General features: G+C 54.0%; 6 protein-coding genes across 6 annotated transcripts; 1 reads left to right on the top strand and 5 right to left on the bottom strand.

The window, feature by feature from the left end:
* Positions 1 to 2,055: 2,055 nt before the first annotated feature.
* On the top strand, positions 2,056 to 2,728 carry LOC311202262 (uncharacterized protein; the record flags this gene model as incomplete). The annotated part of the gene is made up of 2 exons (XM_084276814.1): positions 2,056 to 2,190; positions 2,624 to 2,728. The coding sequence occupies 2 exons, from the start codon at positions 2,056 to 2,058 to the stop codon at positions 2,726 to 2,728; spliced, it is 240 nt and encodes a 79-aa protein (XP_084132940.1).
* Positions 2,729 to 5,051: 2,323 nt separating this feature from the next.
* LOC311202200 (uncharacterized protein) lies at positions 5,052 to 5,384 on the bottom strand (the record flags this gene model as incomplete). Its single annotated transcript, XM_084276734.1, has 1 exon — positions 5,052 to 5,384. The coding sequence occupies one exon, from the start codon at positions 5,382 to 5,384 to the stop codon at positions 5,052 to 5,054; it is 333 nt and encodes a 110-aa protein (XP_084132860.1).
* A 4,401-nt stretch (positions 5,385 to 9,785) lies between these two features.
* LOC311202264 (uncharacterized protein) lies at positions 9,786 to 10,115 on the bottom strand (the record flags this gene model as incomplete). Its single annotated transcript, XM_084276815.1, has 1 exon — positions 9,786 to 10,115. The coding sequence occupies one exon, from the start codon at positions 10,113 to 10,115 to the stop codon at positions 9,786 to 9,788; it is 330 nt and encodes a 109-aa protein (XP_084132941.1).
* A 3,795-nt stretch (positions 10,116 to 13,910) lies between these two features.
* Positions 13,911 to 14,297, bottom strand: LOC311202315 (uncharacterized protein; the record flags this gene model as incomplete). The annotated part of the gene is made up of 1 exon (XM_084276883.1): positions 13,911 to 14,297. One exon carries the CDS (start codon positions 14,295 to 14,297, stop codon positions 13,911 to 13,913), a length of 387 nt encoding a protein of 128 aa, XP_084133009.1.
* Positions 14,298 to 18,449: 4,152 nt separating this feature from the next.
* On the bottom strand, positions 18,450 to 19,091 carry LOC311202298 (uncharacterized protein; the record flags this gene model as incomplete). The annotated part of the gene is made up of 1 exon (XM_084276854.1): positions 18,450 to 19,091. The coding sequence occupies one exon, from the start codon at positions 19,089 to 19,091 to the stop codon at positions 18,450 to 18,452; it is 642 nt and encodes a 213-aa protein (XP_084132980.1).
* Positions 19,092 to 22,800: 3,709 nt separating this feature from the next.
* LOC311202115 (uncharacterized protein) lies at positions 22,801 to 23,406 on the bottom strand (the record flags this gene model as incomplete). Its single annotated transcript, XM_084276660.1, has 1 exon — positions 22,801 to 23,406. One exon carries the CDS (start codon positions 23,404 to 23,406, stop codon positions 22,801 to 22,803), a length of 606 nt encoding a protein of 201 aa, XP_084132786.1.
* Positions 23,407 to 27,238: the final 3,832 nt, after the last annotated feature.

Here is a 27,238-nt window from a genome sequence, read left to right as displayed (position 1 = left end):
TACCATATCTGGCAATCTTGGGACGATGCCTGAGCCCTTAATGAAAGCTGGCACGCCCTTCATAGCAGGGAGGGCTTTGTTACACCCCCTCTCCAGGTGAGCAAACCTGGGGTCATTGACTTCTCTGGGACCACACAGAGAATGGGCTGAGAGCCAGGTGTCCTGCCCTGGCTGCCTCGCTGCAGAAACCTGCAGCTCCTGTGTTCCCCAAGAACAGCCTGGCCTCGTGCATGGCTTGGGGTGCTCCATGGGGGATGAGGTGGGACTTGACCCCACTCATGGCTTGATGTGCTCCATGGGGGATGAGGTGTGGCTTGATCCCATGCATGGCTTGATGTGCATCATGGATGAGATGCAACTTGACCCCCATGCACAGCTTGATGTGCTCCATGGGGGATGAGACACAGCTTGAACCCCATTCACAGCTTGATGTGCTCCATGGGGGATGAGGTGGGACTTGACCCCACTCATGGCTTGACGTGCTCCATGGGGGATGAGATGGGACTTGACCCCACTCATGGCTTGATGTGCTCCATAGGGGATGAGATGGGACTTGACCCCACTCATGGCTTGATGTGCTCCATGGGGGATGAGACACAGCTTGAACCCCATGCATGGCTTGATGTGCTCCATGGGGGATGAGATGGGACTTGACCCCATGCCCAGCTTGACCTTCTCCATTGGAGCTGAGATGCAGCCTGGCCCCCTGCACGGCTCAGTCTTCTCCCTCATGGATGAGATGCAGCCTGGCACAGAGGCCATGCTGCTAGGATGGGTGGTGGCTGTCCCTGTCCCATCAAGACATGTAGTAAATGACGTTCCCACTGGAGGGAGCTCATAACCCCATTGGCCGTGGCCAACGGTGCTGGAGTCACTGGGTGTCCCCACACTGGTGTCACTCAGAGCAGGCTGCCCAGTTTGAGCAGCAGCTGAGTGCTCTGCCTCCTCTCTCTCTTGCAGAAGAAACCACATCTCAGCTGCCACTGTCCAAGCTGAGCCCCAGAGACGTGGGACAGCCTCAAAAATAAGATTAACCCCACTTTTTCTGCAGGAAAGGGTTTTTTTTTTTTGGTCTATGGCATTTTCTGAGCTCTGGCATTGCAAAGCCCCATGAATTCACCCATCACTTTGTTAGCAAAGGGAAAATAAACCCCCAAACCCTATTGGAGGAAGCTAAACCCAAACTTTAATATATGAAGAAGACCTCTGCTTGGCTTCTTTTCCCAACCCAAGGAGATATTTCCAGTGCAAACCCACTTGGGTCCCTGAGCACTGTCCTGGTGGAGAGCGGAGCTACAGGCTGACCTACATACACCTTTCCCTGGTGTGCTGGTAAACATCCTCCCCGGCAAAGGATAATGAGGGAGGCTCCCTGGGAAGCGCAGCAATGTGGAGAGGCAGCCAGGGAACAGGACTGACCAGAAGAAATCCTCACCCTCCACCCACTCTCCCCCAGCAGCCTGCAAGGATCTGGCAGGGAGCTGCTCCCACCAGTCCCATCTGCACCCGGCGGCTGGTTGATGCAGGTGAGCAAGGTGAGTCTCCTCTGGTTTCTTTTTGTGCTTGAAATGAGGTTTTATGGGGGGTTTTGGGGGTAATTTTTTGGGGGGTAGGGCCAACAGGTCCCTTCCCAGCAGGGACTAAAGACATAAGCACAGGATTAACTTCCCTGGGGTTCCCTCGGCACAGCCCGGAGCGTGGTGGGGTGTGTGGACACACAGCACTTTCCTTAGCTGCAAGAGCTGATTCATCCAACCTGACAAAGTGCCTGAGATGGCTACAGGGAGCTTGGTGCTTTTAATGTAAGCAGGGAGTGGGAAAGTGGAGGAATGAAGGGAATTAAGGTGAAAGTCCTGAGACTCGTTGGGGTGGTGGGCAGCCCAGCTTTTGGTTTCCAGCAAAGGGAGGGGGTTCTTTTTACCTCTAGAGAAGAAATTCAGGAAGGCTGGAACTGAGCTGAGTGTGTTTTGAGTTATTGGAAGGCAGCATGGAGGTTATCCTGCCCTTGCCACCTCGCTGTGTCCTCAAGTTTTGCTCCTCTCCAGGACTGGAGACATGTCAAGGTTCATTAAAGCCATCACTGACATGATGGAGAGTTACCAGGGCAATGCCAGGAAGGGGAAGAAATCGGAGTCGTTCAGCAGAAGCGAGTTCAAGAAGCTGATCCAGCAGGAGTTTGCTCCTGTCAAGGTAACTGTAGGGGCTCCAGGGTGCAAAGCTGGATGGGAAAGGTGCTGGGGTGAGATTTATGGGTGGTTGGGGGTGATGAGGGGTCCTGCAACACATCCAGGGTTGGAATTGGATCTCTTCTGATTTGGCTGGGGTTGAGCATCATGAGCAATGCCCTTGGGGTTGTATTGCAAGGCAGCAAAGCTCCTGTGCATCCACCCTGGTCCCACTGTCCCCGTTTCCCTGCAGGGAAGGGGAGATTGAGGGTGAGGAAGGGGTGCCTGGTCCCCCTGTGCCTCTGTTTCCTCCCTGTGCAGATCCAGGTCTAACATCACTCTACCAAACCTGTGCAGCTGCCAGCCTTGACTATCCTTTTCACTGCAAGGAGGGGACCCAGCCCCTTCCTCACCCACTTGCCCCTTTGGGAAGGTCTGACGAGCTCTTGTCCTCTCAGAGGTCACCCACCAGCAAGTACAGATACATCTCCAGCCTGGCAGATTCGGACACCGAGCCCATGAACAAGAAGGAGAGGGGCTCTGCCAAACCCTGTGTGTACTGAAGGGCGGCTGCTGCTGCTCCTGGGGCACAGGGACAGGAGGTAAGGGAGCACAGGAACCTCCCAGGCAGCACTGGAACTGCCTTCTTAAGTGGGGACAGGTCCTGCCTTGGGGCCAGTGGCACCCTGAGGTGCTGCATGGCTTCCCCAGGTCTGCTCTGTGGTTGTCCCAGCCGGTCTGATACATCAGGGATGGTGGGATGGAGCCAGGAGCTGAGCTCCAGCTTCCCAGGGACCCAAAGAGTATTTAATCAGTGCTAATAACTCCAATAAAATTAGCCTGAGCCTATTTGGCACAACTTGGAGGTATGGTAGGGTGGGGGGGATGAACTGGGAGCTGGTGGGGTGGGTGCCCCGTCCCTGGGGGTGTTCAAGGCCAGGTTGGATGGGGCCCTGGGCAACCTTGTGTAGCTCCAGGCCTGGAGGTTGGTGTCCCTGCCTGTGGCAGGGGGTTGGAGCTCTGTGACCCTTGGGGTCCCTTCCAACCCAGCCCAGGCTGGGATTCTGGGATTCTGTGATTCTGTGATGCCAGCCTCAGCAGGGCTTTGGGATGGTCATGAGCAACCCTCCCACTGGGTTTTCTTCCCTCTCCTACAGCATCCCTGAACTGCCCCATGGGCGAAGGACAGAGGAGCCAGCAACACTCAGGCATGGTGCTCACCTTCTGGGCTCTCTCTGCTCCTCCAGCATAGACAACATCTGCCCTTGCACCAGTGGCAGGGGGGATGTGAAGACCCTGCCCATGTATTAACCTCCATGAGGGAAACAACCCCGGGGATTCTCCTTTAGTCCCCCCGATGCTCCAGGGTTGACTCTTCAAGGGGTGGGGTGGGAGGGCTTAGCAAATGCAGCTTGAAGGCTGGGGGTGGGTGGGTGGGGGGGTGGGGGGGCAGATTTGCTGTTTTCTTCTCATAAACACAAGGGCAGAGCAACGGCTGATGTATCATCCCCTCCCTCCACGTGCTTTAATGGGTAGAAAGTGAAAAATCACCAGTTAACAGGGCTGGAACGGGCCCTGCAATTAGCTGACTCAGGCTGTATGGTCATAATGAATAAAGAGTGGCAATTCTTTGGGGAAAATTAGAGGTCTGTGGTTGGGGCTTCAGCTCATTTGAAGTCAAAATTCCCACGGGTTTGCAGGGGGACACACAACCAGAGCTTCACTTCAACTCTGACAGGGATGTTTCAGCCCAATAAATGCAGCTTTTGCCTGTATCCTTCTAATTAACCTGCATAAAGCTGCACAAAGAATTACTACCCACAGCCAGCAGGTAGAGGATGAGGAAACAGGACCCTTTTCTGGCTAAAACATCATTCCCCCCACACACAGACTGATAAAACAAGGCTGTTTCCATAGCAGAGAGGGGATGGTAGGAACCCTGAGTGTCACTGGAAGAGATACTGCAGATAGTCATCAGGACTGTAGTATTTACATCCCCATCCACAAGATTTTGGGAAGGTGGAGTTTCTGGCAAGGATTTGCTTTGTGATCACTTTACCACGTGGATGGATGTTGATTCCTCTCCAGCAAACAAGTGCAGGGTCTGGCCCTTCATCTGTTACCCAAGTGGGTTAATACCTCAGCCGTCTTCTCTGTCATCCTTCTCCATTGTAAATATCCAAAAGGAATGTTTTTGGGGGCTTATTTTTCTCCATCTCACATCACTGGCTGTAATACCATTAAAAAAAAAAGCAATAAAAATGGCAAAATGTGATGTCTGCCTGATTTTTGTGAGCCCCCCTGGTGACCACCGGTAGCCATCCTGGGCAGGAGGTTGCCCAAAGCTGTGTAATAAAAGCTGCCCTGGTGGGGAAGTGGGATAGGAATCAAAGCCCTGAGGGATTTGTGGGGGACCAGGGGTGCCCACAACTGGTGTCACATCCTGGGTGTAGGGCTCAGGCATGCTGTGGGGTGAGGGATGGAGGAGAGCGAAGGTGGTGGGCACCCAGCGCTGATCCACACCGGCTGGAGCATCACAAGGGTCTGGAAAGAAGCAAAGCTCTGCAGGACCAGCACGAGGGTGCTTATTAATCCAGCAAGGAAAACAAGGATGAGGAGTGTAAGGAAACACCAACACAAGAGGGGTCTTGGGAACTGAATGCTTTATTGGCTCACGGGTCCCTCATGCAGCCACAGCACAGCCCGGTGCGCCCGGCGCAGGCAGCGGGGAGCCACAAGCGATGCCCCTTCCCCAGGGAGTGGTGGTCCCCAGGGCAGAGGGGAGGGTTTGTGGCCGGGCAGCCCGTGCCAAGCTTTGGGGAGGCTGGGGAGAGACGGTCAGTGCGTGGCCTTTGCTGCTGGAGCCGGGGCGTGCGGGACACCCCCTCACTTCTGCTTCTGCGAGGGCAGCTGGTGGACCTGCTGCTGCTGCTGCTGCTGCTGGGGCACCTGGATCTGTGGCTTCCCATGGCAGCCACCGCCAGAGCTGTGGCAGCCGCCACCTCCCCCAGAGCTGTGGCAGCCACCACCTCCCCCAGAGCTGTGGCACCCACCACCACCTCCCCCAGAGCTGTGGCAGCCACCGCCGCCCCCTGAGCTGTGACATCCGCCGCCTCCCGAGCTGTGACATCCGCCGCCGGAGCTGTGGCAGCCGCCGGAGGTCTGGCGGGTGTATCGCTCCTGCCTGTGGCACTGGTCCTTGTCCTGGCGGGAGCACATGGCTGTGCTTGGGGTGACCTGTGGGGAGAAGGGATCTGTCAGGGGCTGCTGCACATTCCACCCGCCCCGATCGCCCCAGTGTCCTGATCCTGGGGTCCTCACGCCTGCCCCATTTGCCATCCCCACCCGCAGCACTGCTGTGCAGGATCCTGGAGACCCCCCCAGCTCTGGAGCACTGCCCAGTGTCCACCCAGGAAGCATTTCATCAGCAGGGTGTAGCAGGGTGTCATGGCCCAGCGCCCCGGGACAGGTCCTCTCCTCCTTCCATGCCTCCCACTGCCCTATGTGTATCCCCACTCTTCATCCATCCATCCATCCATCCATCCATCCATCCATCCATCCATCCATCCATCCATCCATCCCTCCATCTCTCCATCCATCCATCCATCCATCCATCCATCCATCCATCCATCCATCCATCCATCCATCCCTCCATCCATCCATCCATCCATCCATCCATCCATCCATCCATCCATCCATCCACCCATCTCTCCATCCCTCCCTCCACCTCTCCGTCTCTCCATCCATCCCTCCATCCCTCCATCCATCCACAGTGGTTTGCATTGAGCCTGTGCTCCATCCCCAAAGAAGGAAAATCCATCCATGCTGCCAGACTTACCTGAGCTGGAGATAAAAGCAAGAGGAAGGAATGAAGGTCCCCAGGACAGGAGCAGTTTTATAGATCCCCAATCCCTTTCCCCGGAAATGAGCCAGCTCTCTGTCACGGGGATCTATTAATTTACCACCCAATCCCCATCCAACCACCCTCTGTTTACATCTCTTCCCTGACTCACTCCTGATGGATATCAGTCCCTTTTTATCTCTGTTTCCTGTGCCACATAAGTATCTAATTACCATCCTCACCTGCCCTCGATAGGAGAACCCGTGGGCGCCTGGGTTTCCAAAGGCTCGTCTCTTTGGGGGTTGTTTTGTTAAATTAAATCAAGGTATAATTATAGCCCCATCCCAGTGAGGTTCTGCTCTCAGAGTCTAATCCCTGGCACTAAGCTGGCTCCAGAAATAATCCAGGTAAGAAGAAGTGGAAAGTTGTTTTCTTTCCTCCTTTGGACGCTCGGTCTGAAAGCTGCTGGGGCCGTGGGGTATGGACAAAGTCCTGGGTTTCCTCTAGAGAAGGGTCTCAGGTCCTCAGCAGGGGTTTTCCAGCTCTCCTCCTTGGCCTAAAGGGTGTGAATTCCCCCCCCAAAAGTCACCTGAGCAGACACAAGATAGTCTTGGAGACCACTGAAAGCTTTGCAAGCCCTGTTTAGCTCACACACCCCTGAGCAAGGTCCCCGGATGCTTCGTTGACAAAACCAAGCCATTTCCACCCCCTTAATGACAACTGGAGTCTGAGGAAGCAGCAGACCCATCTGCTGCTGCCTGCCTCATCGGTCCATCTTCTGGAGCAGTGCAGGAGCTCTGGAGATGGTCCTTCTGCACAGCCCCATCCCGGCACCTCACCAACCCCACAAAGTACATGGACCTCTGAAGGCCACAGAGCTCCTTACTGACAGGATAAAGGCAAGAAAACATCCCAGGTGCAGCTGGTAATGCTGGGAGCCATGAGCCAGGCACGGAGATCCACCTTGTTGCTGGAGAGGAACGCTCTGGCAGCTCTCCATGGGAGGAGGGGATATCCCCAGGGCTGGGGCTGTTTGAGCTGAAAGCCAAAGTCTTTCACAAGACACATGTCAACTGGTCCTGATTCGTTATGCTCAGTGATGCTACTGGCACTGAAAATTAGTTCCTTCCTGCTTTTCCTGGAAGCTGTTGGGGGGCTCCTGCCTGGCTTTAGGAAAACACCCATTGATGGGGGTGTTGAGCTGGCCCTGGGGTTCCTGTGTCCAGCGCTCAGACCAGCTTGAGCATCTGGGGGTGTTGTGACATTGGGATGAAACCTCTCTCAGGGCTTCAGGAGTCTGTGGGACATGAGTGGCTCATGCTGCTCACAGTCCAAATTTTGGGTGCTTGAAGTGTCCATCACGAGCATCCAACCTGGTGGCAACATCTGCCTGTCTCATAGAATCATGGACTGGTCTGGGTTGGGAAGGACCCCAAGGGTCCCAGAGCTCCAACCCCCTGCCACAGGCAGGGACACCAACCTCCAGGCCTGGAGCTACACAAGGTTGCCCAGGGCCCCAGCCAACCTGGCCTTGAACACCCCCAGGGACGGGGCACCCACCCCCTCTCTGGGCAGCCCCTTCCAGCCCCTCGCCACTCTCTCTGGACAGAACTTCCCCCCAATCTCTCCTCTCCCCCTTCCCTCCTCCAGCTTCACCCCATCCCCTTGTCCTGCCATTATCCACCCTTTAACAAGCTGATTCCCCTCCTGTTCCTCTGCTCCCTTCAGGGACTGGGGGGCTGCAATGAGGTCCCCCCACAGCCTTCTCTTCCCCAGGCTGACCCAGCCCAGCTCCCTCAGCCTCTCTCCATAGGAGAGCTGCTCCAGCCCTCTGAGCATCCCCGTGGCTCCTCTGACCCCTCTCCAACAGCCCCACATCTTCCTGGTGTTGTCTCATCCGAGGGTCGGGCGGTGGGCAGGATGGTGGAGCTCTCCTCCGGCCTCACAGCCCCGTGACTCACCCTGGTGCAACACAGGCAGCATTTAGGGCTCTGACTGACACTGATGTCACGAGATCTCACACAGAAACCGGTGGCTGCCACTGTAATTAGCAGAGGAACCAGGCTGATGCCCATTTAGAGCCCCTCGTGCTGCAGGCCAAACCCATGTGGATGTTGGGAACAGGTTTGTTCAGGCTCAGAAGGGGCTGGATCCTGGGTGGGCTGAGCGAAACATCGATGGGGCTTCTCACCATCCCTCCTACCACCCGAAACAACCCACGACTGAAGCCTCAGGATGTGTGCCTGCATCTTGTGCAACCTGGGTTTGTCTTTCCTGGAGGGAATTAGCAGCAGGGATGCCTTGCCCAGGTCAGGGGGGATGTTCTGCACAGGAAGGTTTGATGCTGGTTCAGTTTTTCAGGTGATGGCCCCAGTCGTTTGATGAGAAAGGGGATGGGAGTTAAACCAGCCAAGTTTCATCACAGCTGGTGTTGTTCCTGTGGTCTCCAGCCTCTCAGACGTGTTAGTTCAGCTTTCAGTTACAAGCAGAAACCACATCAAAACGGAAGTGGAGAAGCCTCCAGCCTTTTTATTGTGGTTACAGGGGGAAAATAAAGAATAAATCACAGACTCTCAGACTGGTGGGGGTTGGCAGAGACCTCTGGAGATCACCCAGTGATCCAGAGCAGGATCCCCTCGAGCAGGATGCACAGGGCAGCGTCCAGGATCACGGGGCTGGAATGTCTCCAGAGATGGATGGAGACTCCCCAGCCTCTCTGGGCAGCCTGGCCCAGGGCTCTGCCACCCTCCCAGCAAAGAAGTTCCTCCTCAGGGTTTGGTGGAACTTCCTCTGCTCCAGTTTGTGCCTCTTGTCCTGTCCCTGGGCACCACTGAACACAGACTGACCCATCCTCCTGAGCCCACCCCTCAGGGGTTCATCATTGAGAAGATCCCCCTCAGTCTTCTACAAGTGAAAAAGTCCCAAGTCCCTCAGCATCTCTCTGTCAGAGAGATGTTCTGGTCCCTGCCAGAGCATCTCTCTTAATCCTTACACAGCCAAAAGCCCTGAGAGGCAAAGGAAAAGGACTTCACCACTTATGACTCCTAGGATTTTCTTGGGATGAGTGGGGTGGGCAGCAGGACACGGCTGCTCTCCCAGGCTTCCCTCACCCAGCACACCTGCATCAGGCTGCTCCCAGCCAAAAAACCCCTTTCTTGGTTCTTTCCTGCTTTTCCTCTGCCAGGTCCTGGCTGTGCTGGGTGATGGATTTGGCTTCGCTCTCTGCCAGCTCTTCCTAGACTCTTGGCATCACTTACTCCAGCTGACAGAGGCAGATACCCAACGAGTTCACCTGCTGTCAGCACAAGCATCAGAAAATGCAAACCCAAAGGACTTCATCAAATCTAATTGCACTTTTTAATGCAGCAGTATCATTGTCCCTCAATGCTAAAGGGTCCCCCAGGGCACATGTGACTTCCCCTGGTTAAGATACATCCCTGCCAGCAAGGACACTGACCCCACATTCCTCTGCATCCGGCTGAGCCACTATGGTGTGTGTGGAAAACAAGGAGTGTAAGGAAACACCAACACAAGAGGGGTCTTGGGAACTGAATGCTTTATTGGCTCACGGGTCCCTCATGCAGCCACAGCACAGCCCGGTGCGCCCGGCGCAGGCAGCGGGGAGCCACAAGCGATGCCCCTTCCCCAGGGAGTGGTGGTCCCCAGGGCAGAGGGGAGGGTTTGTGGCCGGGCAGCCCGTGCCAAGCTTTGGGGAGGCTGGGGAGAGACGGTCAGTGCGTGGCCTTCGCTGCTGGAGCCGGGGTGTGCGGGACACCCCCTCACTTCTGCTTCTGCGAGGGCAGCTGGTGGACCTGCTGCTGCTGCTGCTGCTGGGGCACCTGGATCTGTGGCTTCCCATGGCAGCCACCGCCAGAGCTGTGGCAGCCGCCACCTCCCCCAGAGCTGTGGCATCCACCACCTCCCCCAGAGCTGTGGCAGCCACCACCACCACCGCCAGAGCTGTGGCAGCCACCGCCGCCCCCTGAGCTGTGACAGCCGCCGCCTCCCGAGCTGTGACATCCGCCGCCGGAGCTGTGGCAGCCGCCGGAGGTCTGGCGGGTGTATCGCTCCTGCCTGTGGCACTGGTCCTTGTCCTGGCGGGAGCACATGGCTGTGCTTGGGGTGACCTGTGGGGAGAAGGGATCTGTCAGGGGCTGCTGCACATTCCACCCTCCCCGATCGCCCCAGTGTCCTGATCAGGGGCTTGCTTTTCCTGTCCCATTCCTCTCCCCGGGAGGAGAAACCAGCACGTACATTTCCCCAGTCTTAGCCAGATCCCACAGCCTCCTCTGGACCTCATACCAGCTGCTTACACCACCCACGGGCATGTCCCACCCCTCCAAAGCCACCGGGAGCATCCAGAGCAGCCGGGCAGGCTGAGCACAGCTGGCTTCCCAAGGCGGAGCCGTGTCACCCCACGAGGGAGCAGAGCAGCACCCCAGAGCCTCTGCCCAAGCTCCCTTCTCCTTTGACATCCCCTGCACCCTCCTCACAAGCTCCAACCCAGGACAAGGTGCAGGGTTCAGCCTCCTCCAAACCCACCAGCCTCCCAGGGAGGTTCGGATGCCAAACTGAACCCCCTCTTACCTGAGATGCTCGTGCAGCGAAGGGGCAAGAAGGGAATGAGGCGTGACGGGGCCGGGGTGCCTTTATACCCCATCCAGGTACGAAGCCCCTCCCCATGGCAGGCTCCTGCCCATTCATTTAATTCATTAATGGCATCTCTTTATTTATTTAATTTCTTTTTTGGGGCCTCCCCACTCTTCAGGCTGCCTGTGTGACTCACGTCGCCCGTACCAGGTATCACCACTTGTGATCTGCCATCCTTCCTGTGCCGCAGAAACATCTAATTGCCAGCTCTCAGCTCCAGTGGGGGAGGCGTGTGGGTGGCCCTGGGTTTCCACAGCTCTGCCTGGTTGGTTTTGGTGCTGATCACAGCTGGGGAGTGCTTTGCATTTATTACTATGTCATATATCTACATCACCAGAAGAATCCCAGACACAGATACAGCCTGGGAGAGGAGCTCCTGGGGAGCAGCCCTGCTGAGAAGGACCTGGGGGTCGTGGGGGATGAGGAACTCAACATGAGCCAGCAGTGGCTCCTGCAGCTGGGAAGGGTGATGGGATCCTGGGCTCCATCAGCAGAGGGGTGGCAGCAGGGACAGGGAGGGGATTGTCCCTCTCTGCTCTGCCCTGGGGAGGCCCCAGCTGGAGTCCTGTGTCCAGAGCTGGGGCTCAACACAAGGAAGATGTGGGGCTGTTGGAGAGGGGGCAGAGGAGCCACGGGGATGCTCAGAGGGCTGGAGCAGCTCCCCTACAGAGAGAGGGGGTGGGTGCCCCATCCCTGGGGGTGTCCAAGGCCAGGTTGGCTGGGGCCCTGGGCAACCTTGTGTAGCTCCAGGCCTGGAGGTTGGTGTCCCTGCCTGTGGCAGGGGGTTGGAGCTCTGGGACCCTTGGGGTCCCTCCCAACCCAGACCAGGCTGGGGTTCTATGATTCTATGATCACACTCTTTTTAAAAGGTCTTGAGGAGCTCTATGCTCAGAGACCCAGAGATGTGCCCCTAAGTACCACTGATGCCATCAGCATGGTGGGCAGCTCTGTTGTACCAACACTTTAGCTGGTACCACTGTTGGGTCATTTCTCTTATAACCAGCTTAAAGTAAATCTGGGAGGTGCAGAGAGAGGGGAAAGGCATCCCCTTTATTCCACTTTTTTGTTGGCCAAACGTTTCCTGCTGTGACAAGAAAGACCAAAAGCAGTTGGGATTCTTATTTTTGGAAACGGGAAGACCTGCCCAGGGTGACGATCCAGGATTAGCAAGGAGCATAATTATGTGGTTAACTTTCAGCCAGTGAGTAATGCCGATGGTGGGGGTTTCTTTCCCAGGTTGTGAGTGGCTTTGGTGCTGCTCTGAGGAGGAGGAGGGGTCCCATGGGTGCAGCCTTTGGCTTGGGGGGGCTGTGGGAGGTGGCAGACCCCAAGGATTTTCTCCATGATTGGAGGAATGTTGTTTTTGGAGCACTTTTCCCTGCTCACCAACCAGCTTGCCACTGGCTGGTGAACCTGAGCATTGTTTGGGTGGATGCTCAGACCCACAGGACAATTCAGGCTGGGCCAGGTTCCTTGTTGGCACCTTGGGGGAGCCATTTCAGTGACTAAAGAGGTAGAAAAATAGATTTAAATGGGTATTGCTAGCTGAAATAGGGAACTGCTCTGATTGTTCTCAGTGCAAATGCCCTTGGAAAACACTGGCTGAAAAATATGTCTCTTGCCCACCGAGATGCTGGAGCAGTTGGCATTCTTGGACCCCTCCCACATTTATTTTTCTTTCTCCATTCTCATGAAGTTTTTAGGCTGAGAACTGAGAGACAGAGGTTCAACCCCATCCCACCTTTCCAAATCCTTGTTTTGAGAGACCCTGCAGCCTTGGGAAGCAACTGGAAAGCAAAACAAGAGCTCTGGCTTGGAACCCGAGGCCTGAGCAGTTCCCACAGCCCCAGAAAACATCTGGCACATTCCCTGTTACTGGAGGATTTTTGGGAAAGGTGGGTGGATGGGGCAGGGTTAATGAATTGGGTGTGCAACCTAAATGCTTCTTTTGTCTTGCTTAATTGCTGCCCTGAACTAGAACAGTGTGGGGGGCAAACTGTACCCAGGCTTGAGCACTGCTGGTTAATTGTGCTTTGTTCTGGCACCAGAAGGAATAGGGTGAATATTCCCCATGGAAAGAAAAGTCTCAGGACAATTTCTGACCCTCAGGACCACACTGTATGAATTCCCTTGTGGTTTAATTGTTCCCAGTTCTTTAACGACCCACAGCAGCCAGCCAGCAGCTCTGGGCACCTCTGGATTTGGTGGATTTCCTTCTTAATGATGTCTTGACGATGGGATTTCGTGGAGGGGGCTTAAAGCAAAGGCCAGACTCACCCAAACAGCCTTCCCACATCCCTCCTACACCGAAAGCAGGCATCCTGCTCTGGGGGTTCTCTGCTCCCTGCTGCCCATTTCAGCAATGCCAGACATTTCTGACCCTCGTGACACACTGGAGAACAATCCTATCAGGGCAAGGTCCGTTTCAGGAACGGCAATGCCCAACCAATAACTTGCACAACTCCTTTTAATTACAAGCTGAGAAGGAATTCATCAGCTGGTTGCGTAACCGCTCGTCCCTCGCAACGCCGCTGGATCAACCCTGGGCTCTTGAAGTGCTGGGGCTGAGGGTTTCTAGAAAGGCTTGCTGGGGTGTTTGATGCAAGCTTTGGGGTGGTGCCACCCCAGGAGGGTGCCTTGGGGATGGATGGCCAAAAGAAAATGAGTTTCTACCCTGTTCAAGGTGCCTTTGTGTCTAGGACTTTATCTGCCCCGTGTTTGTGGCCAGAGCTGGCCCTGAGGGCTTGTGCAATGGAGTCTGTGGGGCTTGGTGAGGGGTTTTGGGTCTCCAGCTCTGTGTGAGAACTGCTTGAGATGACCTCCTGAAAGGCCAGCGTTTAAAAAGCCTTATTGCCTCAGTTTTCTTTGGGAGGCTGTAGGGGAGAGGGTGGCAGTGCCTGCCCCCCTCGTGGTGTCTGGGTTGGGTCACTTCAGGGCATTAAACACACACAAGGTGTCTCCTACTCAGGTGTGAAATACCAGGTGAGAGGCAAACCACGACCACAAACCTCTCACGATCTCCAGGCTGCAACGGCTCCTGCACAGTCACAGTCACAGACAGAGAGCACTGTGCCGATGGGAACATGCACCGTTTATTTCAGCACCTGCAGAAAAGCTCCTCAGGGGTACAGGACTCACCAGGGAAAGGAAAAGGAGGAGTTTTCTTGGAACACTGCTAGGACACCTGCAAAGCTTTCTGAACTCAGCACAAGATCAAGGACATGCCTGTGTGTAACACGCAGATCACGTCCTGATCACTTCATCTTTGAAGACACTTGATAAATTTGCTGCTGGCAATCCTGTGGGTTTCCATGGCAGGATCCACCACTGCTGCCATGGCAGGATCCACCACTGCTTCCATGGCATCCAGATCCTCTGCTGCCATGGCATCCAGATCCTCTGCTCCCATGGCATCCAGATCCACTGCTGCTCCTGTGGCATCCAGATCCACCACTGCTCCTGTGGCATCCAGATCCACCACTGCTGCCATGGCATCCAGATCCGCTGCTCCCATGGCATCCAGATCCACTGCTGCTCCTGTGGCATCCAGATCCGCTGCTCCCATGGCATCCAGATCCACCACTGTGGCAGGAGGAGCGCTCTTGCTGGTGGCACTGGTCTTTGTCCTGGCGGGAGCACATCTTTGCAGACCTGCTGGAAAGACTGTTGTCTTAGGGTGGGTGCAAAAGCCAGAGACACTGTGATGTCTGGGTGTCTGGTCAGGTGGGATGATCTATCAAGAATAAATTCTAATTGTAAGTCATTTTAATTGAAGAAGTGAAAAATTAGCAACATGTGCCTGCCAACCTGTGTGGAGGACACCTTTGAGTGAGTCTTTCCTTTCTCTTCTATGTTTAGCATATGATAGAAATCATAGAATCACAGAATCCCAGCCTGGGCTGGGTTGGGAGGGACCCCAAGGGTCCCAGAGCTCCAACCCCCTGCCACAGGCAGGGACACCAACCTCCAGGCCTGGAGCTACACAAGGTTGCCCAGGGCCCCATCCAACCTGGCCTTGGACACCCCCAGGGATGGGGCACCCACCCCCTCTCTGGGCAGCCTGTTCCAGCCCCTCACCACTCTCTCTGCACAGAACTTCCCCCCAATCTTTCCTCTCCCCCTTCCCTCCTCCAGCTTCACCCCATTCCCCTTGTCCTGCCATTATCCACCCTTTAACAAGCTGATTCCCCTCCTGTTCCTCTGCTCCCTTCAGGGACTGGGGGGCTGCAGTGAGGTCCCCCCACAGCCTTCTCTTCTCCAGGCTGAACAACCCCAGCTCTTCAGCCTCCCTTTATAGAGGAGGAAATCAGAACACTTAGTGAGAAGAAGCGACCAGAGTCCAGAGCTGGAGCTGAGCGATCCCATCCTCAGCCATCAGAACCAGTAAGCTTTACGTTTCCCTACCTGCTTTCTATGGTTTATGGATGGATGGAGAAGACAACCTAGGCAGAAGGACTGAGTAACTGTGAGCGGAGACGATCAAAGAGATGAGATATGGAAGACAAGAGGTCCAGACCCCAGGATCAGGACAAAGCTGGTTGACCATTAGAAGCTGGATTGAGCTGGACTTACCCTGGTCAGCAGGAATCGGAGAGGCGACGTGGAGCTGAGACAACGAGGACAAACAGGGGGAGAGGTCTTTTATAGAGCACCCGGTGTCTTCCCTCCGGAAACAAGAGGAGGTCCCACTGGAGGGACTTGATTGCTCACCACCCCCAGCGCTTCGCTAATTGGAGAGCTTAGATGGGGCTGCCTTGACTCACGGGGTTGCGAGAGGATCGATATCCCGCCTGTGGGATCACCATTCCTCTCGTTACTCCCTAAAAATGTTAATTGCCCCCCCACCCCTGGTGTGATTCCTGCACAGGGATGGGGAGGTTTCTAGATGGTCCTTCTGCCTTCACCCAAAGGGTTTACCTGCTGCCTGTGCTTAATGCAAGCAGCAGAGAGGCCCAGTTGGGGATGGAAGTGTGTTAATGGATGGAAAGGTGGGATAACGGGGTGGGCTGGGTGGAAAAAGGATCTAAAACCTTAAAGGGGGGGTTGAAAGAGAACAAATAAGGCCACGGTGGTGTGTAGGGAAAATGAGTGCATTTGGGAAGCTTGGGGAAAAAATCTAGGTTGTGAGTGGGCGAAGGAGACGAAGGGAATTAAGGATGCAGGTATGAGCACGTGATGGGGCGGCAGAAGGCGAGCACAGAGCCCCGGGGCTGGTCTATGTGGGGGGTGCCCTGAAAACAAGTAGGGTGAGCGTCCTCCACCGAGCCCGGCAGCGTTGGCCGCCCGCCTCCGCCGGGGCAGCGGGGCTCGGCCCTGGTGGGTTGCAAAAGGCACCGCGGCGCCTCGGGCTCTCGGGCTGTCACCAAGGGCTGGGGCTGGCTTTGGGTGGGAGATGGTGATGTGAGGCTTTGAAGCAAATTCTTGCTGGGGTTGTCTGGTTGGGATGTCTGGGGGTGGATGAGCGCAAGCAATGGGACGTGGCCAGGCAGTGGTGTTCAGGAGAGACCTCTTTCCAAGTAAAACAGCAAAGGAGCACTAAAAGGAGTGCTGTGATGTTTGCAACCAGTCCTTTTCTTGCTCAAAGAGAGACTTTTAACCCAAAGAGAAGGAATTTAAGACCCCGTAGGAGACAGAGAGCATCCAAGCAGGCTTGGAGGCTGCTTCTTCTTGGGGCTGGAACTCTGTGATCCTTGGGGAACCTTCCAACCCAGACTGGTCTATGATTCTATGATTCCAGGAGGCTTGAAAGGACACAAGGTCTCCAACAGTGTCCCATCCCCACGATGCTTGTTCCAGATATCTGCTATTGATGGTGTTTAATACACTTTAATTGCAGAAAAAAATAGGGAGCAAAGTGTGGGGGGACTCTGAGCTCCTTCCTCTCCCTGCGTCTTCATCCTCACGTGCACCTTGGGGAGGGCACTGGGATCCGTGTCTCCCTTGACTGAATGCCCTGTTTTGGGGAGAAAAGTGTCTTTCTGCCTACAGATCACACCAGGCCTGATCTCACCCAGGACTCTAGAGGCCACTGTGATATTAACAATAGCACAGATCAAATTAAATACAAAATCGAGAGTCGAGGAGGCTCACTGGCATCTGATGGAGCTGAATCACGTGCAGGGATCGATAGATGAGGAAATCAGAATGTGTCCAGGGATATTTCACCAGCGTCAGGAGAGTGGAAATTCTTGTGAAACTATTATTCACGATTCACTAATTACACCCCACATCACGTGGATGGTGACAAACATGTTTATCCGTTCTCTCGGCGACAGAGGCATCCTCCGGAGCACGGCCTGGTGGGGATGGTGCTGATGAGTGTCAGAGGCCTGGGCCTGTGCTTGAGGTTGCAGAATCACAGAGTCACAGGGGTTGGAAGGGACCTCCAGAGCCCATGGGGTCCAACCCCCTGCCAGAGCAGGGTCCCTGGGACAGGGCACACAGGTTGGTGTCCAGACGGGGCTGGAATCTCTCCAGAGAAGGAGACTCCACACCCCCTGGGCAGCCTGTCCCAGGGCTCCCTCACCCTCACTGGGGAAAAGTTCTTCCACATGTCAGCTCACCCCCAGTCTGTACTGGGACAGTACTGACCCAAAGGCTGGTCTTTAAGCCCCACATGTCTCCTAAGAAGCTCCTGGTCTTTGGGATGAGCTTCCCTGTGTCACACGATGGAGGTTCTCATCTGGGCTGGGTGAAGTGCCACCAGGGATGTGATGCTGTGAGTCACTGCCTCCAGATCCCTGCCTTGATGCAACGATCCTCCCAGGTGATTCCCCTTCTAACCCTGCCAGGGTATCTCCCAAGGAGTTTGGTGCCTTGGAGGGAGCAGGTCCAGACAAGTGCCTCCCCTGAAGTCTACAAACTTGGTTCTAATTTCTATTTGACATGTATTCCTGGGAAGAAGATCCCCATTTCTCCTTGGATCAAAGTCTTCAGCTCTGAGACGTCTCACACCTCCCTTTTTTTCTCCCCAACATATCTCAGCCATCAGAGTGGCACTGAGCATCACTGAGCACCGGTTGCTGACAACACACAGGTCCTACAGAAGCTGGGGAGAGACAGGATCTGCCATCCTTGGGATCTCTGAAGGTCTAACAGACCATGGACCAGAGCATTTCTCTTCCACCAGCTTCAGTAGTCCCTCTTATTCTGCACCAGCCATGCCAATCCCATCCCTGAATTCTTTTCCTGGCTTTTTTTCACCCCCCCCAAAAGCTTTTTTTGGAGGCTTCTGGTGCAAGTCAGACTGCACCACTGCCTCATCAGCAAGTGAAATGCTGTGCCAGGCAGACCCTCTCATTTTTACCTCTCTGTTGACACATGTGTGGGGTTTTTTGCCATCATATATTAGTAATTAATTGCTGGGTTGCATAAAGAGCCCGTGATGAAAACTGTTAGTTCCTTCTCAACAAGGAAGTTGCCTGGAACAGGAATAAAAAGACACCAGGCTGAGTCAACCAGGAACCTCAACGGGAGGGTGAACAGGGATGCTGCAAAGCCCAGCTTTGGCCACAAGAAGGGGCAGAAGCAACTCAAAGGGATGAAGTGGAACACACTGAAGCACAGGGGTTATGAACCATGGGGGTTTTTTTATTGCCTCCATGCCCACTGTGAAATAGGGAGGCCAGTGGCAGTTGGTATTTCACAGAGACAGGGGGTTACACCTTCAGAGCACGTTACAAGAGAAACGACAGGAAGACTGGAGATCCATGAGCAACACAGGACACGCCAACCATCAGGGCAGTGTGACATGAGTGGGATGTTTCCCTCTCCATCCCTGCTCCTCACGTCCTCTACTTTATCTTCCGGGCTGGCACTTTGCAGACCTGCTTCTGCTGCTGGCTTGGGATGCACTTGGGTGTGGGCACACAGCCTTGCTGCACCGGAACGGGACAGGTCTGCACTGGGCAGCACTGTGGGACATGCTGGACTGGTTTGCTGTAGCACGGCTTCCCCCCCTGGTACCCAGATCCTTGGCATGCCTCGGAGCAGACCGACCTCCCGTAGCCCTGGCATCCTCCAGACGACCCGTAGCTGTAGGTGGGTCTCCTGACACAGCTTGAACCACCTCCGTGGCATGAGCCTGAGGACCCGTGGCATCTCTCGGAGCAGACCGACCTCCCGTAGCCCTGGCATCCCCCTGAGGACCCGTAGCTGTAGGTGGGTCTCCTGACACAGCTCGAGTCCCCTCCTCCGTGGCACGAGTTCGCCGCAGCGTAGCCGTGGCACCTCTCGGAGCAGACCGGCTGCCTGTAGCCGTAGTGGCGGTAGTTGTGCCCTCTCATGCCTTCAACCCCTTCACCATCACAGCCTGAGGAGCAGGTGGTGTAGCCGTAGCGGAAGGGCGTGCGCCGGGTGTCCAGCCAGGACCCTGCGGGGTCATACCAGGTTGAGTTCAAGTTGAAGTAGGATTCTCTTCCAGAGGAGTAGATCATGCTTGGGTTCTAGGGGAAAACCTGGAGAACACACGGGTCATAGAATCATAGAATCATAGAATCATAGAATGGCATGGGTTGGAAGGCACCTCGAGGGTCACAGAGCTCCAACCCCCAGATAGGGTCAGATAGGTTTACATTTCCCTCCTCTCTACTTTAATCTGCTTTAGTGAGATGTGTACAGATCAGCCTTGCTCGCCCTGAAAGCCTGGATCTGCAGGAAACTCTTTCACTTGCCCAATATTGGTCAGATTATGTCCAAATCCTCTCCCTGGCCTTACCCTTGATTATATATTTTTCCCCCTAAAAGGTCAGCAACAGCCCTAAGGCACCACAGCACGTGGTGGCATTGCTGTAAATCCCATACCCAAGTCCCTCAGTGACTTCTTTCTTGGCTTAGCCCATCCTCCTCTAGCCCGTGGATGTGGAGCATGTTCTGAAGGACTGAAGCACCCCCCCCTGAATTCAGACACCCACCCACAATTGAACCTGGCTGCTCCAGGATTTCTCTTACCTAATTCACCAGGGAAGGCAGGCGCTTGACCAGGGGAGCAGATTGTGAGAGGTGAGGGGATGGAGGCCTTTTATAGGGTTCCAAGTCTTCCCCTCATAAATGAAACACGCTGCAGGAACGAGGATTAAATTATTTATTGGCAAAACATCTCCTCCATTTGGATGCTGTTCCCAGCACTCGGCATGTTCTGCTTGACTCATGATTCCTGATAAGCATCTCGTAATTATAATGCAGTTATGGAGTGGTGCACATAGAGGACTCACGTTTAAGCCACACATCAGCTATGTGAGGTGGGTAATAATGTTCTTATTCACCATCTCCAGAGGACCAAGACACTGAGTGGAGGCTGACGGGTGACCTGTGAGTCAAGAGCTGTGATGGGCACAGTGTTAATGTCCCCAGCCTCCCCCTTCTGCTACCCATCAGGGGCATTTCCAGGTGCTTGAAGCACTAACAGGTGGTTGGGAAGAGCCAGCTCAGAGTCACCAAAGGCAAATCATGCTGATGGGATTCAGTGATGGCTCCATGGATGACAGGCTGCCATGGATGGTGCTACCTCACCTTTTGCAAGGCTTTTGGCACAGCATCCTGTGGCAGCCTGACAGTTAAACCAGTGGAGGTATGGACCTGATGGTTCTGCTACGTGGTGGGGGAAAAGCTGGTGCTGGTGCTGTTTCACATCCTCATTAAAGCCCTGGGGTAATGGAGTGGACATGGCAAATCTACAGGTGACGCCACACTGGAGTGAGAGGCTGAAATTTGTGGAGGATGGGAGATGGGCAGGCTGGGGAAATGGTCCTGATGGGCCAACTGGGAAAAGCAGATTGGGAGAAAAGACAGAGTGAAGCTGACTGGGAAGTGTGGGTACGAGGGCTGAGCTTGTCTGCAGGCTCTGAGTCACAACTTTGGGCACTCTGCCTGGACAGTGCCTGGGAACTGGCTGCAGAGAGGAGAGTCTGGGAAGAAACCAGCTAATAAAAGAAGGGATTTCTGAAGTTATAAATCACATGCAAGTGTATTTATCATTTGGTTAAGATTAGACATGTGTCATGGGTCACAGCGCCTCTGGGAATCATATTTAAGAGGAAAAAACAAACAAGCAGATGCTTTTTGCCACCAGAGAGGGGGGTGAGATGTAAGAAACTGTGCAGACACCAAGGTCAGTGAAGAAGGAAGGTTGAGGAAGAGATGCAGGTGCTGGAGAGGAAGATGCCCCTGGAGAAACCCATGGTGGAGTGGGAGTCCCCCCGCAGCCCATGGAAGGGGAGCAGAGACCCCACCTGCAGCCCCTGGAGAGGGCTGACACCAAAGTGAGTGGAGACATATTGACACTGTGACCTGCACTGGAACAAGCTCCTGGCAGGACGTGCTGCCTGTGGAGACAGAGGGAGGTCCACGCCAGGGCAGGTTTGCTGGGGGGGCTTGTGACTCCACGGGGGGACCAGGCTGGAACGGTCTGGGCCTGAGAGACATTGTGATTTCTGCCTGTACCCAGAGCAGTGACCCACACTGGGGCAGCTGGGGAAGAGCTGAAGCCCCCTGGGAAAGGAGTCAGGTTGGAGAAGTTCATGACCTCACAGTGCAGCAGGGGAAGGGGGTGAGGAATGACCCCCCCCCCCCCAGCTAAGGGGGAGAACATCTCATGAGGAACTGACCCAAACCCCCACTCCCCCAGTCCCTGCCCCTCTCTGTGCCACAATGGGGGGAGAAGGGAGCAAAATCATGGATAAATTTGAATCTGCTAAGGAGGGAGGGGTGGGGGAAGGTGCTTTGAGATCCGGTCCCACTTCTCATCACCCGACTCTGGTGTCACTGGGGGGGCAGGGCAGGGCCATCAATCGGAGAGTTTCTCTCCTTTATTCCACCTTGGGTCTGTTCTGCCCGTGACACTGATTCTGGAATGATCTCTCCCTGCCCTTATCTCCATTCCTGAGCCTCTCAATATCTATTTTCTCCCCTGTCCACCTGAAAAAGGGAGTGACAGAGCATTTTTGGTTGGCATCTGGCCTCCAGCCAGCCCTAAACCACCCCAGCAGGAGAAAACCAAATTGCTGTGGTTTCCTGTGCTAAGAAAACAGGTCTGGGTTCCTTTTTCCTTTCTGTTCTCCCTCGATGGCTGTCGTGGCACCGAGGACACGCTGGGGCTGCGCTCAGGCCATGCAGGGGAGCAACAATGGAGATTTGAAATGCAGCTAGTGAAAGGCTTTTCTGGCAAAGCAAGAGAGAAGCGGCAGGCTGCCAGCGTGCCTGCCGGAGCTGGCGATGGGGAGCTGCAAGGGAAGAGCCTGTGCCGAGTGAAAAGGCATCCCTGGCACGCACAGACACGCCTCACGTGCCGGGGCACGCACTAATTATCATGATTACCCTTCCTATGATGGATGGCCTCCCCGTGCTGCTAATGAAGGCGATGGCATATGTCGTAGCGTGAGCTGTTTGTGCCTCGATCACTTGCTGATGGGCCATGGTGAAGTCTGTCCGTCCATCAGTCCCGCAGTAACCACAGGGGAGAGGGTTTTCCAGCAGGCAGATGGGGTCAGCCTGGTGAAGCCACTGCAGCCAGACCTGAAACCCTCACCTGGGAACCCTAATTTTGGTTTTTAAAAGTAGAAGTTTCCTTCTGAGGATTTTAATGGGTTTTGTTTTACTCATCGGTGATGTTTTTGTGGTTAAAAGAAAGGATCCAAGTGTCAACTAAATATTTTCAGCTTTATTCTTGAATACACAAGGAGAGAAGAAAATTGCAAGAGTCCTTGATGACCCTGCAGTCACAGTGAGTACTTTTTCTTACAATACAGTCCTGTTTTGAACAAGCTTGAAATCACCATCCCATGGGAGGAGCTGAATCCAAGGAGGTGGTTTTCCCATCCTTGCTCAGGATCTTTCTGTTCGGCTTCTCCATCCCCAGGCTGCTCACCTTCTCAGAAGGCAGCAGAAACCGCTGAGGAAGAGCAACGTGGGGTTTGGATGGTTAAAGCTTGGGAAGGGGGAAGACTCTGGGAAGTTAAAGTGTCAGTGCTGGGGTCAAGCAGGGGTCTGCGGATCCCTGAATCCGCTGTGCAAAGAGCAGCGACGAGCGTCGTGCCGGAAGCCAAGTGGGAATGCCGGTGGCTTTGTGGGGGACCGAAGCATCCCCCACGCTGAGCAGCGCACGGGCATGTGCCAGGGAAGCATCTCAGCACCTCCCCATCCCCACGCTCATTTCTTCTGCAGGCAGGGTGGCAGGAGATGGACCTGCTTTTGCTGGTGCTGGCCGGGATGCGACGTCGGGGGCAGAGGAACTGGGCAGCAGTGCTGGACGGGTGGGCGGCAGCAGGGGACGCAGGGGCAACAATGCCGGAGTGGCCGGGGATGCAGCACCACGGGGGGACAAGCATCCTCCACGGGGCACTGGTCCACCCGCCGCCGGGGTTTGCCGCAGCCACCGGGCTCCTCGCAGCACAGGGGGGGACGGTACTGCTGCAGCGGCCGCCGGTGGATTTTCACGGGTGGGCGGCAGAGGGGCTGCACGTGGTTCACCTCCACCCGTCGCCGGGGCTTGTGGCAGTCGCAGCTTTGCTGGGGTGGGCAGCAGATCCGGGGTGGGCACGGCTCGGTGGGCTGGCAGCCTTGTGGTTGGCTTTGGCAGGACCCTTCGATGTCGCGGCTGATGCTGCCGGGGTCGTGGCAAGGGGGTAGGTCTATGGTACCCACGGGGTGTTCATGGCAGCAGCCTGTGGATCCGTGCCACGTCCAGCCCTTCTCCCCACAGACCGAGCCGTCCTGGCACAAGTCCTGGTCGCTGTCACCTTTGTGGCACTGCATCCTGCAGCAGAGACAGCCAAGCCCTCAGGGACAGACTTGGGGAGGGCGGGGGAAAACCAACCCCAACAAACCACCCCACTGACTTTTTTGGCTTTTTTTGCTGTTTCTAAGTGAGGAATCTGAGAGATCCAAGAGAATCCAACTCACCCCACGACTGGTGACACACTGAGCAGGGAGTCCACGTCCTGAGGACGGCGCTGGGGCCAAAAGCTTTTATATGCAGCCAAGCTCTCTTGGAAATGAGGCATGCCATGGGAATTAATAGCTGAGCAGTGAGTGTCCCTTCTCTATGTGTATTTTTTCTGGCACTTGCCATAGGATTAATCAGCTGCAATTAGCATCTCCCTTGAAGTAATGTCAGCTTAGCTCTTTGCATATGCATAGTGGCCATTATCTAATTAGTTCTCCCATCGGTTGTGTTCAAATACGCTGTTACCTAATGTTAGTCAGATGGGATCCTGGGATAAGGATACCTGGAATACCGTGATGCTGAGTGATGTGCCCAAAAGGTGTCTCGTGGCAGTGGGAAAACCACAAGAAGATCCAGGAGTCTTGGTGTCCAGTCCCACGTCCAGGCACCCAGCAGCTCATGGCTTAAAACAGGGTGTTGGGGTGTGCAAATGGCAATGGTTTTTCATGGGGTGGGAAGAAAACAGAGAAAAATCTGTCCCCAAAAAACAAGCTTCCTGCCAAAATCAAGAGTAATTTAATTTTTTTTAAAGGAAAAATTCGAAAAACAGTGAATTTCTGCTTTAAATAAGAAGTGATTGACTTTCCAACTCTCAGCTTCACACCACCCTGACCAATACCAAACCAGGAATCCTGTCCTTGCTCCATGGAGATGGGATGCTTTTCCTGATGCTGTTCTCCAGGTGTTTCACCCACAGCTGGAAATCCAGCCTGATGCTCAGCAGAGATGAGATGATTTTACCAGCTCTTGATGCCCCTGCCCCATTCTTTGTGCCATGACACCGTGGTCTGAGTCCAGCAGCTCCCTGTGATGGGACAGGGGCCACACTCCCTTTTCATTTCTACTTGAATATAATTAGAATTGGGGAAAAAAACCCCCTCTTTTTATTATGCTAACTTTGTGAAACTGTTGATTTTATTCTGTAAAGTGGGTTTTTGTTTATTAGGGAGGAAAAATTCCGATCTCTGGATTAACAAGATTCAGGAAAAACATGACTTGAAACTTAATATTTTAATGCTTCTGTTCATTAAAGCCCAACAGCAGGTTCTAATTGACAACTTTTTCTGGATACAGTGACTTTTCTTCAGGGAGTCCCCCCAGCACTGAAGTCACAGAAGGCATCTACCAAGGTGTGAAGAGCAAGGTTCTTTAAAAACTGAAATTTCTGCCCAAAAAAACCCCCATCTTTTGCTAATGAAAATATTATCAGTTAATAGAGATTATTATTTGTTTCCCTTCATAATCTTCCATCTGAAAGAGCTTTGGCTTTTGCTTTGTCAGTAGAAACTTCACATCCCCAGTGAGGAAAGATGGGTTTTTCCAATGGCTTTAGAGATGAGGCTGAAGGTTGGACCTTGTTTGCTCAGGCAGGGCTGTGATACCTGGAGATGATGCTCATCACCTTCCAGAGCATGGGTGGAGAAGGGGTGAGGGCAGCAAGGGTGACATCAGAACCATCACGGACAGCACATGTTGCTGCCCTGTGTGTAGTTGTGATGACTGGAAGACGTGAGCTCTGAGGACAGGATCCCTATGGACACCAGGGGAAACTGTGGACTGTCTAGGAGTGAGGAGGGGATGTGTATTCCCCAATTTAAACAAATTCTTTCCCTTCCAAGTGAGGAGCCCCTTGGGTACAACGCCAAAGGCCATTCTATGTGCTGCAGGTCTGGAACGAGGATGCAGCGGGCGAGCGCTGACCTCATGAACCAACAATTCCAGGCTTTGCCAAGCACCACATCCACCTTTCTGACATTCACCTTGACTCATTTCTCTGCACAGCTCCTCCACTTTGCATTTCTGAGGACGGCCAAGGCATTTTTTAAGCACCAGCAAAGCATCTCTCACGGCAGCCCCCGGGGGCTGTCAGTGCCAAAGGTATTTCCATGGTTCACCCCACCATAGAGCCTCTCTGAGAGATGCTCAGAGGTTTGTCCAGTGGCATTGGGGCTTGAATCACTGGGAAAAGCATGTGCAGAATTCAGGGGTGTGACTCCAGGGCGCGTGCTTGGACCTGACGACTTCACTGCTGCTGAGATAATTTATTCCCTCGCTACAGGAAGAAGAGTAATTGCCGTGCAGGAAGCCATGGGACCTGGATGTAAGTTCAGAAGACACCTTGGTATCTGTTTTACAGGGACAACAAGGGGTTTAGATTTATAACTCCTTGCTGCAGCCCCTGATTTATGCTGGGTTTGTATTTCTTCATGTTAGGAGAGATGATTTGGAGTCACTTCCCTTCCTGGGGGATTTACAGATCACAAAGGGCAAATATTTAATCTCTGAATCTCTTCTCTTAATGTTTTTTCAGATGTTTTTGGACTAAATTAGATAGCATTTCTGAATCCTTCAGGCTAGAATTATATGTCTACACATTTCAACGATGCTCTCCCTCCCTGCACCAGGCAGACCATGCCGGCTGGTCTACTTAATTGTGTTGACAAGCTAATCAAGCCTTTGAAGAAGCCTGTTTTGCAGCTCAGCAAGTTTTCTGGAAAGATCTCCATGAACAGGAGAGACCTTTAACTTTGGGATCATACAGATGCTTTGATTGCAGAAGATACTTTTGTATCTTCAAAGTCATAAGCAAGGGGAAAGGTAGCATGAAACTGCATGGCCAAGAAGATGCTCCTGCAGCTTTGATAACATACTGAGTGTTTTCATTTCAGGATGAAAACCTGACCCAAGAAGTTTACTGCATGTTCTGGGTCCTGTCATCAGCAGCATGACAAAGAGCTGAAAAGTTCAATGTCTTCAGAAGCTGAGCAACTGCTAAAGAAGTCCCAGACCAGTTTAAAAGACAAACGTAAATAAATAAACATAATGCCACGTTTGCAGAGTCAAAACTTGTACCTTTTATTGTCTTTCATGACTAATTGGGGATTACAGAAAGAAAAGGGAGGATGATGCATCAACCATATTAAGCGTCCCACACACCAAGAGGAAAACTAACAGCAGCACTAAGTGCTTGCAGAGGGAAACCACACTGAGCAGCGGGGAGAAAATCCCAAGCACATCACAAGCATTTGGTGCTTAAAGGGAGAGGAGATCTACAGTCTCTAAGCAAAGGAGGAAGAGGGTTGAGGGTGGTATCCGTATCCGTTTCCGTATCCATATGGGTCCAACACTGAGCGAGCCAGGAGGGAAGCTGTAGGCAGCACAGCCCTGCCCGCCCTTCGCCAGGAGGGTTCAGTTGCCGCAGCAGCCGCCACCGTTGCCGCCGCAGCAGCCGCCGTTGTTCCTGATGGTGTAGCAGCAGCTCTGCATGGGCATGCAGCAGGTGGTGGGGCAGCAGCACTGCATGGGAGAGCAGCACATGGGCGTCTTGCAGCACTTGGGGCTGCTGTAGCAGCACACGGAGTAGTTACTCCCGCCGCAGCATCCACAACCTCCGTTGGGCATGGTGTTGGTAGTACTGTAGGAGGACCTGGAAGGAACAGAGAGAGAGCCTGTCTGTGACTGGGAGCAGGATATTTGGAAATAGAGGGTTCATTCAAAGCTCTTTTTAGGCTAAATTTGGAGATCTGATGGGGTGAAACCAAGTGCTGCCTTGTGGTAAATTTTGCTCCTAACTCTTCTGTCTTTTTTCCTGCAATGCAGGTGCCTCCCTACTTGCACCAGGGTATCCCTCACATCCGAGCA

This window comes from Gallinula chloropus, assembly GCF_964237585.1.
Source record: "Gallinula chloropus genome assembly, chromosome: 29".
Classification (NCBI taxonomy): Eukaryota; Metazoa; Chordata; class Aves; order Gruiformes; family Rallidae; genus Gallinula; species Gallinula chloropus.
The sequence above is the reverse complement of the archived record's forward strand: the minus strand, read 5'-3'. Positions and strand labels throughout refer to the sequence as shown.